At 42.9% G+C, this 17384-nt stretch overlaps 1 protein-coding gene across 1 annotated transcript; it reads left to right on the top strand.

The window, feature by feature from the left end:
• Positions 1 to 9032: 9032 nt before the first annotated feature.
• LOC129594590 (cell division protein kinase 2 homolog CRK1-like) lies at positions 9033 to 10922 on the top strand. The gene is made up of 3 exons (XM_055491330.1): positions 9033 to 9603; positions 10028 to 10653; positions 10712 to 10922. The coding sequence occupies exons 1-2, from the start codon at positions 9228 to 9230 to the stop codon at positions 10213 to 10215; spliced, it is 564 nt and encodes a 187-aa protein (XP_055347305.1). The 5' UTR covers positions 9033 to 9227; the 3' UTR covers positions 10216 to 10653; positions 10712 to 10922.
• Positions 10923 to 17384: the final 6462 nt, after the last annotated feature.

Raw genomic sequence — 17384 nt, forward strand, 5'->3', positions numbered from 1 at the left:
TAAGGCCGGCGGAAACCAGTCACTCACTCATCATAGCCGTTTAAGTAGTTCTATTAAGATTGGCGTGAAGTTTGTACATTACTGTATATGGTGGTACTCCGTGAGCTGCCGCACCCTATGCGACTCATCTTTTAAATGGTTGCGATTTAGAGCGATACCGACGTCGTACCATCTGAATTTTGTGCCATGTGCTTGATTCAGCTTCATGATAATTAGTCCTCTGTACTTTGAAATGCGGCAATTCTGAGGCGTGGCGTGTAATCAGTGCTGTACTTGTATTTACACAAATTTATGAGCCAGAAAAATGCCGTGATGCGCAGAATATCCGACAGCTTTTTTAACTTTAAAAAAGCTGCGCATTATAGTTTATTGCTAAGGTCGTTTTGGTAGCTCCCAAACCCGTGCAAATAATATATATGCAGTATATTATGCGTATTAGTACAGTATCTGTTAATATTATACGTGATGTTTAAGTGGTGTGCGGTAATATATTTAGTGCGACAGAAAAGACTCAACTTGGTTTTGCTGTAATCGAAAACTTTGGTGCAAAGTTAAATACCATTTGTCAATGCAGAACTTGAACCATTTGTCAATGAAAGACAATCCGATCCAGATTATGCGACCACTTCCAAAGCAAAATATGTGGTAAAAATCTCCATATTATAACCTGCGATAATTCGAGCCGCATTTGGGGTCGTATGCCACTATATTTTTTTATTTTAGTGTCATAATGCATTTTTAAACTGATTTATTTCTCCATTCCTTCGTACATAATTTTACTGTGTAAGGTTAAAGGTGCAGCTTTTGTCTCATTGTCAGTTCATCTCCTGCATAAATGGCGAAGCGTCTAATCATATTTGTGCAACGAAAATAGAAAATGTTTACGTTTCTATAACGCAAAAAAAAGGATTTATATATTATTTTGCGAATAAAATCTGTAGCAAACAGCTTTTTCTGTAAAGGTTGGACGCGTCGCACAAATTAGAAGGCTCCACTGTGTCGCCGGGAAACCACTCCTCCATTTCCGTTAGATTGAGCGTGTTAGTCAAGTAGTACGTATCACGAAATTAACCATCCCGATCAATTTATCATGTCGCCGATCCCAAGAAGCAGTCAGTCTGGGCCTTAAAAGTCCTTCAGTGGACACTCCTTAACCGGCTCATCCTTGACCGCTGCTTCTTCAACGGATAAGAAATTTTTATCATTGAAGTACTCATACTCCTGCAAATCCTGAACGACGTCACCCTTGGAGTTGGATGAATCCAGCCGCCAAACAAAGCTGTCCTTACCAAGCGGTATAATTTCCAGTTTCATTATCTGGGAGCTAGCCGATTTGCTCTCCTTCAACCGGCACTGTTGCCCGCACGATACGTGCTCCTCCCGCAGCTTCTTCCCTGCCATCCAGTACTCGTCTTGCTCGTCAGGTGTCGCTTTGCCAGTATCGTAGAATTTTGACTTGAAGAATGACTGATATGGTTGTTTCATGTCTAACGATTTCTGCGAGTACAGGGCTCGCAGGAAAGCGTGCATCCAGATATGCAAGTACCCTTTGAACGCCACAATTCCGGGAGTCGTTGCACTGAAGATTTCGATGACAGCACTATCGTCGGCGCTGGTACGTATCCCGACGTCCGCCAACGTCAAGCTTTCCTTCGCGTCACCATGATCGCGGTGGAGTTCATTGGCATATCTCCAACACAACAGAAAATCCCCGCCCATGTTTCTGTACAAGGAGCTCAAAATACCGAGGATCTGCTGAGCATCGGCATCTAAAGAACACTGTTCCAGAAATTCCAATGGAAGACGTTCGCGACCAACTTCCGCTTTGCCGATTTCTTTGTGGCACTACACCCATTCGCACAGCCAAAACGGCCGATGATTACTGTACACCTCTTGAAATTCTGCAAAAAGAGTTACGTATGAACAAAGTACTCGTATGGTATTGTAAAAGTTTGATTTTTCAGTGCTTGGAAAAAGATATCTGAACGAATCTTTGCAGTCAGAACACTGTGCTCTATGCCTCTGTGAAAAACGGGTATTGGTGCACACATAGTGAATCAGCGGTAACAGAAGTGACAGACCAATGTTCCCTGCCAATAAACAGAAGAACCACGCAGACCGGGGATACAGAATATGGAAGATGTCCCTTTTTCGGTACTGCATTCCGATCGGCTGATCATAGTGCACCACCACCTGCTGATGGTGATGGCCACCACCTGTAGAATGGTCGCCAGGAGGCATCCCATCGTGGTCATCGTCGTGGTCACCGGCACCAAGAGGAAGTAGCCCAGCGTGGTTGGCAGCTGATTTGTAAACGCACAAATCTGACTGGATAACTTCTCTTTCACGAAGACCGTTGGTTTCTGATATGACTGTTGAATCGAGCCAATGAAGAACCCGGTGATAACAGCGCAGTGAATACCGGTGACCAGTAGTGCAGCGATCCAGTTGTACCCTGTCAGGGGAATCATTACCCGATAGCGACACATGATATAAAAAAAATTTGTGAAACTTCCACATATACTGACAATGCGTGGCTCAGTGGCTGTAAAAGTTTGTGGGCAAACAGTAAAACTGACACTGCTTTTCTGAATAAACTCAACTGTTAAACACGCACTGGCCGGGCTGCTTTGCGGAAAACGGGAAATATTTGGCGATGGAGAAGAAAGATGACAGAGCGGTGAGCCAAAAACGGCTAAGCGGAAGTAAGCCGATACCGAGTAACAGCAAAATGATGGTAAACTGCAGACTGGATTCGTATTTGATTTCGGTTAGTTGGGCTTTCTCCAGCTGCATGTCTTGGAATTCAATATCTTTGTCGTAGGAATAGATCTTAACGGACTGTGGAGAGTTTCTCCAAGCGTGTCCAAATCTGAAGCATCTGTTGCACAGAACAAAATAAAATACATTCTACAGTTGTGAAGAAATATCAAAAAAGATTGGATAGAAAAGCTTCGGTTTTCGATCCGCTTTTAGTTTCATAAGTTACGTAACAACCTACCGGTGAACAAACGAGATGGGAAATATATTCGTATTAAAGACATTGCAAATCAGTGGTGATTCCATAACGTCCACTTTTTGTCCGGCTTCCGTCGCCAACCAGCCAGCCAGCTCCAGCCAGCCATTTAATCCAGCTCTTCCGACTGGATTAAATTCTGCCGCGCTAAGCGCATATTCCAGGATATAGCTCTTGCGGCCTGCTTGGGTTGAGCAAAGCACCGTTTCACTAGCGAACACCGCGCTAATAAGCAATAGCTAAGGAACGGCGATGCCACATTCATTGTTCCACCATAGTTTACGATGAAATCGATATCACTGCCGACATCCCACAGCGTCAAGAAGCCGGTGCCCAGAGCGAAGGGAATCAGCAGGCTGAACCATTGCCAAAAAGCGGACTGTTTATGGTGGGGCTCGTGTATACCGAGGAGAGAGTTAACGATGGCGCCCATTTCAATCTGCTACAACTCAAAGAAGCAAGCAACTCAAAGAAGCAGAAGCAAGCGAATATCCACGAATCATGTACAGTACAACCAAATTCCTTCACCACGGTGTAATGTACGCTACCAAAGCATGGTGATTGCAAAAATAATTTTTGATACATCGGTTTAGTTATGCGAGATTGGACGCCGTCATCATCTCCATAAAGAACCGGAAATAATGCCGCACTTTTGCAAATATGGTGTGCATGCAACCACCGACAAACATAGAAGTATGTACAATGTATATAACATGGTCATGGACACAGCCACTTTCTGAATGTACAGTAGTATGTGGAACAAAACGTACATGTATAATGTATAAATGTACGTACGTACGTAGATTGTATATGTATAAATTACCGAATCTGGCTAATAATTATGTTTAAGTCGGCAGTATTGTACTGAAATAACTGAATTACGATGCAACTAATGAGCGCATACGCGCGCAGTCACGGTATATTAAATGAAATAAAGGATGAATGTCTTCGGCATAACATCTGTTTAAATCGGTGACTAACTGCGCAAACAGGAAACCGTTCGACGCAATGTGACGCATCGTCGAAGGTGTTCCCAGTCACTGTTTTTTACATTTCACCGTCGCGTTGATGGCGTCTATTGTCTGTCAACTGCTTATAAACTGTTTTTAGCTGCTGATAAAGCATTTTAATTTACCAGTAAAATATTTACTATAAAGTTAGTAAAATTTCAATAAATTATTTCATTATAACTGATAATTTATACTATTAAATTACTCTTGAAATTAGGTATTATAACAGTTAAGAGCATGACTTTTTGTCAGGTCGGGTGTTGTCGAAAACCGTTATAATTTTGCTATACATGCCAAACTAATTGATTTTTATGGCGGAATCATCATGAATTTATTTACGCCGTTTAAATGCACACCATGTAAAGATCCCCACGGCAAAAACCAAAACAAAATAGCGTATTTATTGGAATACTCGAATCTTCTGAAAGACTGAAACTGAAAACTGTAACTTACATTGCAGACTTTCCCTGCCACTACCGACAGACAAAAGATTCGCCCTCGCGATATTAACTTAATTGAAGAAGCTTGCGGTAATTGCGTAGTTAAAATGCTAACTTACGAATGTCACTCCTTTTTTTGAAAAATTATTTGCCGCATACAGTGTTAAAAATTTCGCCAGTCGGATTTACAGCGGACGCCATAGACACGGTTTCACTGTGCCATCGGCCTAAGGACCAATATTTTAGCGGGCAGGACCAACAACAGACCAAAACAAGCCGGTAAGTCTCAGATCGGTCGTGCGGTATATGAAACCGGCATTTCCACAAAGCTCAGCTTGTGTCTGTACTGCATGTACATTAGTGCATGCAGTACAGACACAAGCAATACATGTACATTAGTACATGCAGTACAGACACAAGCTGAGCTTTGCTTGTTTAGCGTAGAGTAGTGTAGTCTGCGATGGTGACTACTGACTACACTGCTGTAGAAAATACTGTCTGCGTTTTATAAATAAGAGACAATTCGCTTTGACCGCATTTACGATGTGCCGTCTATATTTTTGTCTCTTCCTTTATGGCGATGTTGCTCTGGTTGTAGTAGCATAGGGTAAAGTTAGCAAGTAACACAGACGGGTTATTCATTGTAATAGCCAACGAAAAGATTCATCTGGGTAACGAGAGTTTCTCAGTGGTCTTGCACATTTACCCGGGAATTGTATTAGCGCAAAACACGTTTCCGAGACGACGTTTACAGCTCTTGTGAAACACAAGTGTAGTGAGGTTATAAACGCAACATTGACATCTGACGTGGACAAAGTCCAATGAACGTACAGCATTTTCGTGACCTTGGTTCAGCACAGTCATCTCATCCAAAGGCGCGAGATTGTAGTGAGCAGTACGTTTGCGGTGGGCTGCCATGCATGTTAAAGTTAATCGAGACCAGCCAGCAGCCTCTAACTACCAATCGTCCATCGACAGCGACCATACCAGCCGCTTGTTAAAGAATTTTACAAGTTACCGATTCATGTTATGTTGTCGATTGGAGCAAGGTAAGTTTTCCGTAAAATTCTAATATTATAAGCTGTGGTCTGCGGGCATCTGTTTTATGTGCCACTTGGTCGAACATCACGAATTCACCAAAAGCTGATACCAGCTGACAATAACAGTTCATTTCCACCATCTGCGTTTCACAAAATTTGACTAGAGAAATCACAGCTGGTTTCACAAGCACTACGAACTTGCCCTTTACGAAAACGGTCGCCGCGCATCAGCTGGTAATTCACACTAATTGCATATATATATTAGACCACTTACTATCAGTGACGCTAAACGTAGCATGTACAAAAATTCAGTACTTTTTGGCATGTTTTCGTCGAAGGCATTAAGTTGTAATTAAGGGCGTAAACGTGTGGCAGCGGCCTACAGCCTTAACCGTTTGGAATTTTTCAAAACGGATTGCACATTCTATTGTTGGTTTTCTATGCTCTCCATGCTCGTTATCGGTTTGATACGAAATTATGATTTTGAATAACTCGAATTACGGATATGAGTAAGCTTTATATAAGCCGTAGCTGCCACCGGAGTGGGTGCGGCTGTAGGGTGCAGACAGGCTGTCTAGCGCGCTGCCTCCCTGGCCTCTATGTCTACATGCCCGATTCAAACCACCTTACTACTACTTTACTCGACTCAGATGTTTTTTGGAATTTCAAAAAACAAATTGCAGATTCAGAATCAGCGTAAAATTTTGCTATGGCTTTCTGTCTGTAAAAAGTTTGTAGCCCTTATGGATCGTCAGAATATCACTGCCACACGTTTTCAAACTTGATGGTCGTTTCGCCCATTGTATTTCTTTTGTCTTTCAAGAAATGTTAATGAGGTGTGACGGCAAAAAAAGTACTGAATTTTCCTACAATGTCTTGCGCTACCAGAGAAATCCTTTATACCGTGGTGCAAGAATCGCGAATGACCGAGCAAGTTTCCACGTTACGTTGTGCGCTTCCTTTCCCATTCTAGCAATAGCTTTGAGATTATTATTTTTTTTTAAATAGCAAACTGCAGATATACTGACGACGCCAGTACTCACTAACAACATTTGAACTTTTATATTTTACTGGACAAAGTACATCAAAATATCTAAAAGCGGATAGGACTTGTTTTGGCAGAACTAGAATAATTGTGCAGTTCTAACATTGTTTAAAGTTGATTGATGTACTTATTGGTTTGTGTGCATTTTTCACTTTGGTCTTAATTCTCGACTGCCTGAACGGGGTATGTGCGGTTGAAAATTAAACCTGCTTTTGAAGGATAAGACAAGTTTAAGGTTAGCGAGTTGTCGATGTTTCCACTATAATTATAATATCGGAAAGTTACTCATGCTGGCCAATTTTACCAGCAATTCAGAAAAAATAATCGTCGGTTATAAATGTCGCAAAACTTGTCGATCATTCATTTCCCATTTACCAATCATTATTTCATAATTCGTTAGGAAAACATTGCTGGTCAGCTAAAAAGCATCACCAATTTGAAATAAAGTAATGTAGTCGTCAGCAAAATATCGAAGTGACAAAACATAGCACATATTTTCTTATAATAACTGAATTGATTACAATGAAAACTGACAGCTGCACAGCTTGCTAAATGTTATGAAAATTGTGTAATACAAAAAATGTATTATGATGTATTATGCCAAATATGTTATGAAATGTTAACTGCCAACCATATTCCCTCCACAGAAACTGGGTAACAAAACGCTACAGTTATTCCTTTGTAGCATTTTACGTCGGGGTTGGAAACTTGATGGCAGCTCCATGTCATTTCGCAGCCGTAAGGCGTGATGCTGTTACCTATTTCCACGGTCGCTTAAATTTGTTCCATGCGCGCTGCAGGAAACCTCCCTCAGACGACGGCTGCTGACGCGGCACTTGCATATGGCGAGGACGATCCACTTTACGCGGAATAATATATGCTGTTTCCATGTAGCTGGCGCGCTGGCGTTTAGCCTGCTGTTCCATCCATTCCATATTGCGGAACATCGGCCCGCTAGTCGGCAGCGCATGCAGCCGCTCAATGTCCTCCTGCACCGACATCGTAGTGAATTCCATGGCCGTCCCACCTGCGCTGTTGCAAGCCTCCTCCAGTACAATGCGCTCGTTAGTATAGCACTGCAGCATCTCTTTGCACGCCTCCAGCGTCTGGCGGTCGCAACCGGCTGCCACCTTCTGTTGTTCCTCATTAATCAGCTGCCGCAGATATTCGTCGAGCGCATCATTGTACACCGACATGGCGTTGACCTTCAGGAAATGGGCGAATTTCGATGCGATGCTGGTGATGATGTCCAGCTCGTTCTGCAGCGCTTCCTCCTCGGCTTTGCATTGGTGAATGACCGCTTTCGCTGCTAATATGTGTCCGTTCTTCTGCTGCAGCAGACTGTTAATGGTTTGTTCGGCGAAAAGAACGGACACAACACGGCAATCATATTTGACAGACTTATGCAGCCTGTAATTACATCCACAGTTCTTGCATTGACCATCGTCGCCGATTGCGCTGCAGCTCAAGAGAGCTTCGAGTTCGGGAGTGTCTTCGGGAACGCCTTTCAAGAAACAATGAGAATGGCACCAGGTTTTATACTTGGCCCGCTCCTTTCCAGAGATATCTTTCCAGAGTTCCATGCAGCTCGCAGCTGTACCCACCGTGCGCTGGGTAGGTGTCAGTACTGCAGCACCGTGTCGCGGCATGTCGCGCTAATATACTGTGTCGCTGTTGTCGCGGCGTGTTTCTAGCCGTATCTGGGTAGATGCCAGTACTGCAGCACCGTGTCGCGGCATGTCGCAATAGTTTTCTTTGTCGCTGTTGTCGCGGCGACTTCCCATCCGTAGCTTAGTTTGGGACTGGGACTGCAGTGCCTGTCGTCGCTTATTTACAGCTGCACTATGTTAGGGTCTAGCATCGTATATCGGCGTCGCGGATTATTTGTGAGTTTGCTGCCGCGACTGCGACGCAACACAAGTTTGGTACCGATTGAGCCAGTCCTACCTAATTTTCCCTTGCAAGACATACGTAAACGGCGAGCGGCAATTAGCGATGCCAAAACGCTGCACCAATTCATTGCGGACTTCCCCATCTTTTCCTTGCAACGAACTTACCGACATGATTTTTCGTATTAAATACACGATAAAAACGCTGCATTACGTGAACAAAATTGTTCGGATTTACTTCGTGTTCTAGATGAACGATTGAAAGATACAATTTTCCACGGCAAAATTGCATGCTTCTGACTGGTAATAAAAGAGCATAACAAAGCGTATTTTGACAGCTGCTGCGGCCAAACTGGATTTAACCGAGTGCGCTTCCTGCGGCATTAGTCATACGCGTGGAGCAGCCGGATGTGAATAGCTGGTAACTTTGCATACGTTTTAAAATTTTGATCGAACGAGAAATGCGCATACTGCCGGCATTGCTCGCCGTACCTTAACCGTGAAACCGTTCCCTTCTGAGTAACGGAACAAACTTTGTGCACAGTTATTATTATAGCGCAGAATATTATCAGCACAAGTGTTCATCGTTCATTTAAGCGTACAGTTACACTCCGCAGTTTATCGTTACGCAGCATTCGCTTGATATATTTAGCTGAAAAATGGCGTATCTTATTTTACGTAAATGTTGTATACTGCGGTAATTATTCAGAACTTTTTTTATTTCAAAGTTTGCGCATAAAATTCAGTAAAACGGATGTTTGGATTACTGAAGTAAGTCGAATGGAAAATGGATGAGAGCGAGCGAAATTGCGCCAAACTCACTGCGATCCTGGGAATCGACGAATTTAAGCCACCGTCGCAATTTAGGCTGTACGATTTACTAGGTCCCGGAACCCAAGGGATCGGCGTGTTCAAAGCGCAAGATACGGCCACGGGGAAAAAGTACGCGGCCAAGGTCTTCCAGATTCGCCGTGAATTCGTCGGTTACGCAAAAAAAGCCAACACCGTTTCAGACGACAGCACGGTGTTGGCGTATGTCCGGGAATTCCGAGCCATCAAGGGATTTAGGCACGCCAACATCGTGAGATATTACTTCCTGGATGTCAGTGTTGATAAATTCCTAGACAATTATCAGCTGCGCGTTTTCATGGAACGCTGTACCGGTAATGAATAATTACTTAGCGTAAACACAAATATAGTAGCCGACAGATTCGTTTTTGGTTTTCGTCATAGAAAATTACTCACCATATTATTTTACATGGGCAAATTTCAACTGTATTACCTTTGGGCTGTGCTCCTTAGCAGATGTTTATTATTCAGTACGCTTTCTTTTTTTTTGTAATTAGTGAATATACGTTCATAACCGCACGTCTGTGTAGGGTACCTTGTTCTGGCATGACCTTTCTTACAGTTAGGAAATTTAATTTTGTTGCTATCTGAAGATAGCTACCATTTTTATGTGGTAAAATAATGGCGGGAAAATTGCTTTGTTAAGGTTCTTTTCGGGATTTCGTACCAAAAACGTTTCTAATGCAAGAAATGCACCAAAACAATAATAACAGTTTTCAGTTTTAAGTTTTTGGCTAGGTGATACACTAGAACGGGATATGGGAAAAGTCTACCAAACGTACAAAGCCGGTTATAAATCTGCCGACGTTCATCGCCATTTTCTCGACCTACTTTCTGGTCTTGACTGTCTCCATCAGCGTCAAATAGTCCACCGCGATCTGCGCCCGGAGAATCTCATTTTGCCGAGCCCGAAAAAAAAACCCTGAAGATTGCCGATTATAGCGCCGCAGTGATGCTCAACGGTTTCATCACCGAGCCCGGCGAAGTGACCACTCATGGAGGGCCGCCGTGGCATTTCAAAGCTCCGGAAGTGGCCAATCCCGCGAAGTTCGGCAACAGCGGACGCCGGACCGATGTGTGGAGTATGGCGTGCATTCTAATTTTCATGCTTCAGGGGAAAGTGCCGGTCTTTCGGTACACTTCCGGAAGGAAGATAATTGACGCGGAATCCAATGCGGATGTCCAGAAGGCGTTGGAGAAAGGCGTAGCGCCGTACTTTGACGGGGATTTTCAGCGGAGAGCAAGTTATGGCGACGAAGGAGCGTTTCTGAATCTGGCGAGAGACTTGCTGAAGCGGTGTCTCGTGGCGCACAATAAAAACCGGCCGTACATTGATGCCGTGCGTGACCATTCCTTTATCAGTTGTAAGTCATCAACGGCTGGTGATTGTGTCGGAAGTTATTGATAACAACTATATTGCAGATAAACCGAAAAACCACGGGAGCTGGTTCTAATTCTCGCTTTTTATGCTGATGAGGTTCCGCGCCTGGCACATTTCTGCGTTAATAACTGACTGATTGTCGGCGCATTTTTTGGGTCTGAATTATTTGTAGAGCGCATTTGAAAAGTAGCACAATTTAGTGATGTCACTGTGATGCATTGTGGCTTGTTTCAAAAGAGCGAAAAAATTTTCTGGCCCTTCTTTCCAGCGGAAGCAATAGAAGAGCGATATCTGAGCGCCCAATCGTCTTTGCAAGTTTGCATGCGACGGGAGCGGTCATTTTAGCTAATACGAGGAGCTGCGCTTCCAAACCCCCCGCCCGGTTGCTGGGCGCCGCTTTTAACTTTATTCTAGCAACCGGGGTATTTCTTTGCGAAGACCAATCGTCCGTTATAAAGTTAATTTGAACCGCGCCAGTGTTTAACATTTCTCCTTTCCAAATTCGAAAAGTGTACCTAACAGTAAATTGCTAGACCGAAGCGCAGCTTATGATTCGGGGTTGCCGTTGGAATAGAGCTGTTGCGGTCCTGTGCTTTCGTAAATTATGGAAACGCAACTCTGCGGAAACATTGTTTAAATAAGTACCACAAATGCTTTGATCATGAATCAATACGATGATTAGGTGTACATCGAACAAGATACAGTAGAGGTGTTTTCCATAAAGAATAATGATAATTAAGCATTGCGCAGTGCTTACATTCGCATTGTCGTCTTCGCAACAATTGCCGGCTTCGCTGACATCAGTTGACTCCAAGTGAGCCTATCTCCTCTCTTGTAATAATAATCGAAATTCAAAGAAATTCCCAAAAGTTGGATTCCAACACTTTGTAGCTCTTTAAAAAATCATTTAAAAATGAGTTTGTACGCAAAATTGATAGGACTTGATGGTATCTGAACAACAAAGTGACGGCCGGCTCCACGCATTTATCGAGCGATATACAGCTTGTAACAACAGCAACAACTACCATAAAAAATACGTAGTTAAATTTCTAGCAGTTTCCAGTAAATCATGTATAATTTGTCATTATTATTTGTGTGTGTACAATGTTCAAGCAGGCGATGCTCGTTTGTTTGAATATACTCTATAATAATTAATAATAATTATTGTGAAAAAAGGTGAGGTAACCACTCCGTTCAAAAGCTGTCGACTGTCACGGAGTTTACAACGTTCTGCACCACTTTTCGCTCAATACACTTCCTTTCGCTGGCACTATTTTGTGTATCATTCCATCATTTCTGTGTAAGTTGCACCAGTTTTACATTTTTTGCAAAGTTTTACAGGGGAATTTTTTGCAAAGTTTTACAGTTTGTGAAAACAGGAGTACCTAAATCTTGGTATTTAGGTAGATGAACAAAAAATTAAAAAAAAAGCATTTTGTGCGCTAATTACTGGCGAGAGCCACTCTCCGATTAAATTGCACATACTTATATCAGGAGATCTAAAAGCTAATTCAGTTGTAAACTTATGACGTGAGAACCTTTCTGGATGGCGTTGAAAGCGCTACGATTCAATTGGCAACTGAAAAATAAATGTAAAGGTCCTGCACCACCTGCGAAAATGTGAAGAAAACAGCAGTTACGATTGATCGTGGGTTTATGCTTTTTGCGAGAATGAATTTTCTTATATGTGCATTAAAATAGCTTGCTGCGGATGCACTATACAACATGTACATTCTATAGGGGAACAAACAAGTCTACTCGGCCCGTTTCCCTGTACTGCTGCCGTCACCCGCCCGGAGTGTGACGTTACGGCAATACATACGGTTAAATCAGGCGCGGTACATAAGCTCCATGTATAGCCACAACGTAATATACCAGCCGGCTGACATCAAAAGTACAAGGGACGGGTTCGGCGAGACTCATTTTTCCCCCTATATAATGCATGCAAACTGCTGATTCCTGTAGTGAACAACATTGCTTACGTGCTTGGCAAACCGGTATGCACGGAAATACGTAATAAAGGCCAACGCTATGCGCAGGAGTTTTTTGTTTTAAAGAAAAGTCTGTACGCGAAAATTTGCAACTGAAAAAGTAGTACAAATTCAAATTGCAGTGCATTTGCGAGTTTTAGTATTTAGCATGTACATTATTTGGATAAGTGCATGTAAGGGAAATGTTTGGAAGTACTGTGCACCGCACGTTGGTCAGTACAGCACCTATTCTAAGTGCTCTTGTGTCAAAAGCAATCCAGTATGCCGTCAAATCGTGTTTAAAATTCAGCACAGTGCTGCACAGTGTGCATCCATCCACATATACCTAATTCCGTGAATAGATGACAAGTCAAAACTTTATGTAAAGTGCTGCCAGTATTTTATACTTGCCATATGCCGTGAATCCGTGAATCGGTAAAAAGTCAGTACTTTAATTATGTAAATTACTGCCAGTACTTTGTACTTCCCAGATGCCGTGAATCCGTGAATCGATGAAAAGTCAATACTTTATGTAAAGTACTGCCACTACTTATGAAAGTACTACCAGTACTTCATACTTCCCACATGCCGTTAATCCGTGAACCGGCGAAAAATCTAACAGTACTTACTTTATGTAAAGTACTGCCAGTACTGTCAAGGAAGATTGAGTGGAGCAGCACTACGGACTAGACGCCATAGAAAATGCATTCCTCTTACGCAGGACTGTACGCCATAGGAAAAAATTAACATGGAAACCGCCCATGTGAATGGCGCAGGTGGCGGTTACCATATCGGCTGCCAACCGCCACAGCCGACAGCTACCAACTATCGCATTTTGCACAGCAGACTCCTATGCATTTCTCGCTAACGGCTACTGTGCAAATTGAGTGGCTTCTCTTTGTCTTCTGAACCGAGCCGGTTAGCATTAGTCAGATTTGGTATAAAATAGCTTGCATGATGCATTGTTAATTATCTCAGTTTTGTATTGCTACTAATTATACTTGCATACTCGTATTCATTTTAGTATACTCGCACGTCAGTGTGTTTTGTTTACCTGTACTTGTGTTCTGCTTTATGTACTGCATAATGTTTCGCACTCCCGTATACACCGCTATCAACATGTACGCCTACCTGTGGGACCAGCCTGACGACGCAAAGACCATCATCCTGGATAAATTACCTATTGCTGATTTCCGCGACGTACCGCTCCATCGCTTCTGGAACCTGCAGTGTCTGTCTGCGAATGCCTGTGGATTGTATTCTCTGCTTGGTTTGTCCACGTTGCCCAACTTGACCTATCTGCAGCTAAACGACAACCAGCTGGGATTCTAGGCGGAGAACCCCCGTTTTGATGTCCTGGCGAAGGCGACACCCAACCTGAAGCGCCTAACCTTGGCCAACAATGGCATCAGCAGCGTGGATTTCTTGGAGCCACTGAAAAATCTGCCAGCACTCCTCACCGTGGATTTGTACTGAAACAGTGTGAACCGCACTCACTTCCGGCACCTGATTAGCAGCATTTTCCAAGTCATGCGAATGAGCGGAGACGATGGGGACATGGAAAGCTAAAGCGACGACGACATGAACGGTGAGAAAGCTCTGCTGTTAGTCTCATTACTTGTTTCGGTGATTTCGTGTTATCAGAATTTTACTTAGACAATTTCATGTATATGGAGCCCGAGTCAGACCGTGACGAGGAGGAGGAGAATGATGACGCGTCGATGGCGGGATCAGGTAACTCATCTTAATACTGTTATGCTTGTTTTTCCTTGATAATTTTTACAAATCGCAGAGAATTTGGGAATTTTTACAAATCGCAGCTGGTTGTTGTCCGATGATGATGATGATGACGTGGATCACATCTCCGACTTGGCTCCGGGATCGGATGTGAATGACGACGATCACTCGGATGACGACAGCGACCACCAGGATGAAGATGACGACGTCCTCATGTTAAATTAGTATGCATGTCTGCACTGCTGTATTTTTCCTTTTTTCTGTTGTTAACCCCCACGGGAACCCCCACGGTAGCATATTACTGTTAGGATGCGATGCATGTTTTTGTTTTCATTTTTAACTTCCGTGTTATTGATGCATTGGCGAACAATTTAAGCAACAACGACGAGGAAGAAAATAACACCGAAGCTACTGATAACGAGTCAGATAACACCGAGCCTGAATCTGGTGGTAGTCGTAGCTGCCGTTCAATAAAGAAGAAACTCTTTAAGCCGCGACTTCCCGCAAAGAAAAAGAAAGGGTATGACAAATATTACACTGACCCAGTGAATCTGGATAACAGCAAAACCCAACCGACTAAAATGAGTGACTTATTCTCGCGGAAAAATTGCCGTTTGTAGTCCAAACCAAATTGCCGTTTGTTGATTCCGAAGTCTGTAAGTCCATGCACACAGTCGGCGCTTCGTACGGACGGTCAGTATTACAGCCGGAGTCAAAAACGTAGGAACATCCACAACTCTTTTCAACAAAGTACATCAGTACGTTTACTGTATTACATACTGTATAGCGTCGAATCGATATCGATTCACTTGATCAATAATTATTAAAATGTATGGGTACAGAGTGAACGAAGAAATAGCCAGCGAAAATCCTCGTCTTTCTCATGGATAGCACACAGTGCGTTCCAATCTCAGAAGATCAGACTAGACGAAATTTTGTCTGCAATATGGCGGAAGCACGTATTCGGTGAACATTGTGAAATGATAACGATTACTTTAAATAATCCAGTGGATGAGTGTGATTCAGAGCCCAGAAGGATTTGGATACATCATGGATCAACTATATGGGGGTTTACGGGGACGTTTTTACGACAGAACTACTTTCGAAGATGGAGAATTATGATAGAGTGGTGGAACACAGTCTTATTACAATCGTTAACGGTATGATACATAGTTTTACGCTGATTTAATTCATCCGATTTCAGCTAATTATATACGATTATCCTCCTTCCAGTACAATACTTGATTGTTGTTTCTGTTGCCGAAAATTTGTTGTGTTGATTTCCGACTAAAGTGCTGTCTTTCATATAGTGCAGGAAATCCACTAAAAGCACCAGATGAAGCAGCGCTACTTCAAGAGGAGCCCTTGTGTACCGCGCTCTCGAATAGCGTACGACAAGGTACCCATCTAACCCAGCCAAAGTATTTTGTCGACCTTGAGTTTCCATGTCCGGGACATCACTATGAAATTTGTGCTGCTGTGGACCGAGCATGGTTTTGTGGCACGTGCCGATCACGCATTTAGTACGGGTATGACGATAAACCGTAAGGCCTATTTATACTTCACTTCAGTCACGTTTTTCTTTACGTCCGTCAGAAATGCATTTTATGTACGTCCTAATGAACGTACGAAAGAAAACATGGACATAACATAAAACGGTGCTAAGATCCGGCTTATGTCACGGGCATTCAAGAAGCGGCTTTCTGGTTATACTCCAGAAGTCACGTTCGTCAAAAACTCAAATTTTGTGCCAAAAATTAAATTTCTGAAAATTTCAAATCGTTTTGGTATCCTGAACTTTTTCCTGCTTGGAGCAAAAATGGTTGCCTATGATGCCACTGTTTTTCAAAATTCTTTCCTGGTTTTGGGAATTGCGTTTCTCTTAGCCCGAAGGCGTTCTCGATCGAAAAAGCGAAGGTTACCGAGACGACTGTATATGCGAAAATTTTACAAAGAGCGAGCTGCAAAAACTGAACTGAATACCATGGTAAACGACCTGCGTTCTGATGATCCCGAACTTCATTATGAGCATTTTCGGATGACCAAGGAACGTTATCAGCATTTGTTACAACTGGTGGAGAAAGATTTGACCCGGAAAAAAACCCATCTAGTACCAATTACTCCTGACGAGCGGCTTGGGCTTACACTAAGGTTTGTCTGTGGTTCTTTAACACACTTGATGAGCGTACTTATTTCCTTTTTTTTCGCAGCATTTTAGTTGATGGTGTTCCGCAAAGTAGTATTGCGCGGCGATATCGAATGTCTAAAAGCTCTGTCAACATTATTTTTCGCGAAACCTGCAAAGCGATTTGGGATAATCTGGTTGAGGAATATGTGTCACCTCCAACAACGCATTTATGGGGAGAAATTGCTGTGCGCTTCTGGAACAAGTGGCAGTTCCCGAACTGTGTTGGAGCGATCGATGGCAAACATGTCGAAATCACAGTGAGTTTAGTAGGCCATTATGCTAGTATATAAAACTATATAATATATTAAGTACTATTTACAACAGTAAAAAATCGTCACTACAATACGATATATATAATTATATATATCATATATACTACATCTGTACAAGTGAAATGTTGTTACAGGCGCCAAATAATTCCGGATCGAAGTTTTTCAATTACAAGGAGTACTTCTCTATCGTATTACTGGCATGCGTAGATGCTGATTATTGTTTTCAAATTGTGGATATCGGCGGCTACGGTCGGCAGAGTGATGGTGGTACTTTTGCTGCTTCGGCTTTGGGCAAAGCTCTGGACGCCGGCGAGCTTGGTCTCCCTCCTCCGCAGCCACTTCCTGGAACAGAAGTCCCAACACCGCACTTATTTGTAGCGGATGCTGCATTTCCACTAAAAGAAAATCTAATGCGCCCATACCCGGAAAAGAATCTGGACGATGCCAGCCGAATATACAATTACCGGCTAAGCCGAGCAAGACGCATCCTAGAAAATGCCTTTGGCATTTTGGTGAATCGTTGGCGCATTCTGGCTTGTCCACTCCA

The sequence above is a fragment of the Paramacrobiotus metropolitanus genome, unplaced genomic scaffold (assembly GCF_019649055.1).
Source record: "Paramacrobiotus metropolitanus isolate TYO unplaced genomic scaffold, Prichtersi_v1.0 Parri_scaffold0000069, whole genome shotgun sequence".
Taxonomy (NCBI): domain Eukaryota; kingdom Metazoa; phylum Tardigrada; class Eutardigrada; order Parachela; family Macrobiotidae; genus Paramacrobiotus; species Paramacrobiotus metropolitanus.

Excerpts from the sequence above, each read along its gene's own strand:
- LOC129594590 (XM_055491330.1), top strand. The coding sequence starts at position 9,228 with ATGGATGAGAGCGAGCGAAATTGCGCCAAACTCACTGCGATCCTGGGA. Across the intron at positions 9,604-10,027 it reads TTTCATGGAACGCTGTACCG|GTGATACACTAGAACGGGAT; the intron begins GTAATGAATAAT and ends GTTTTTGGCTAG.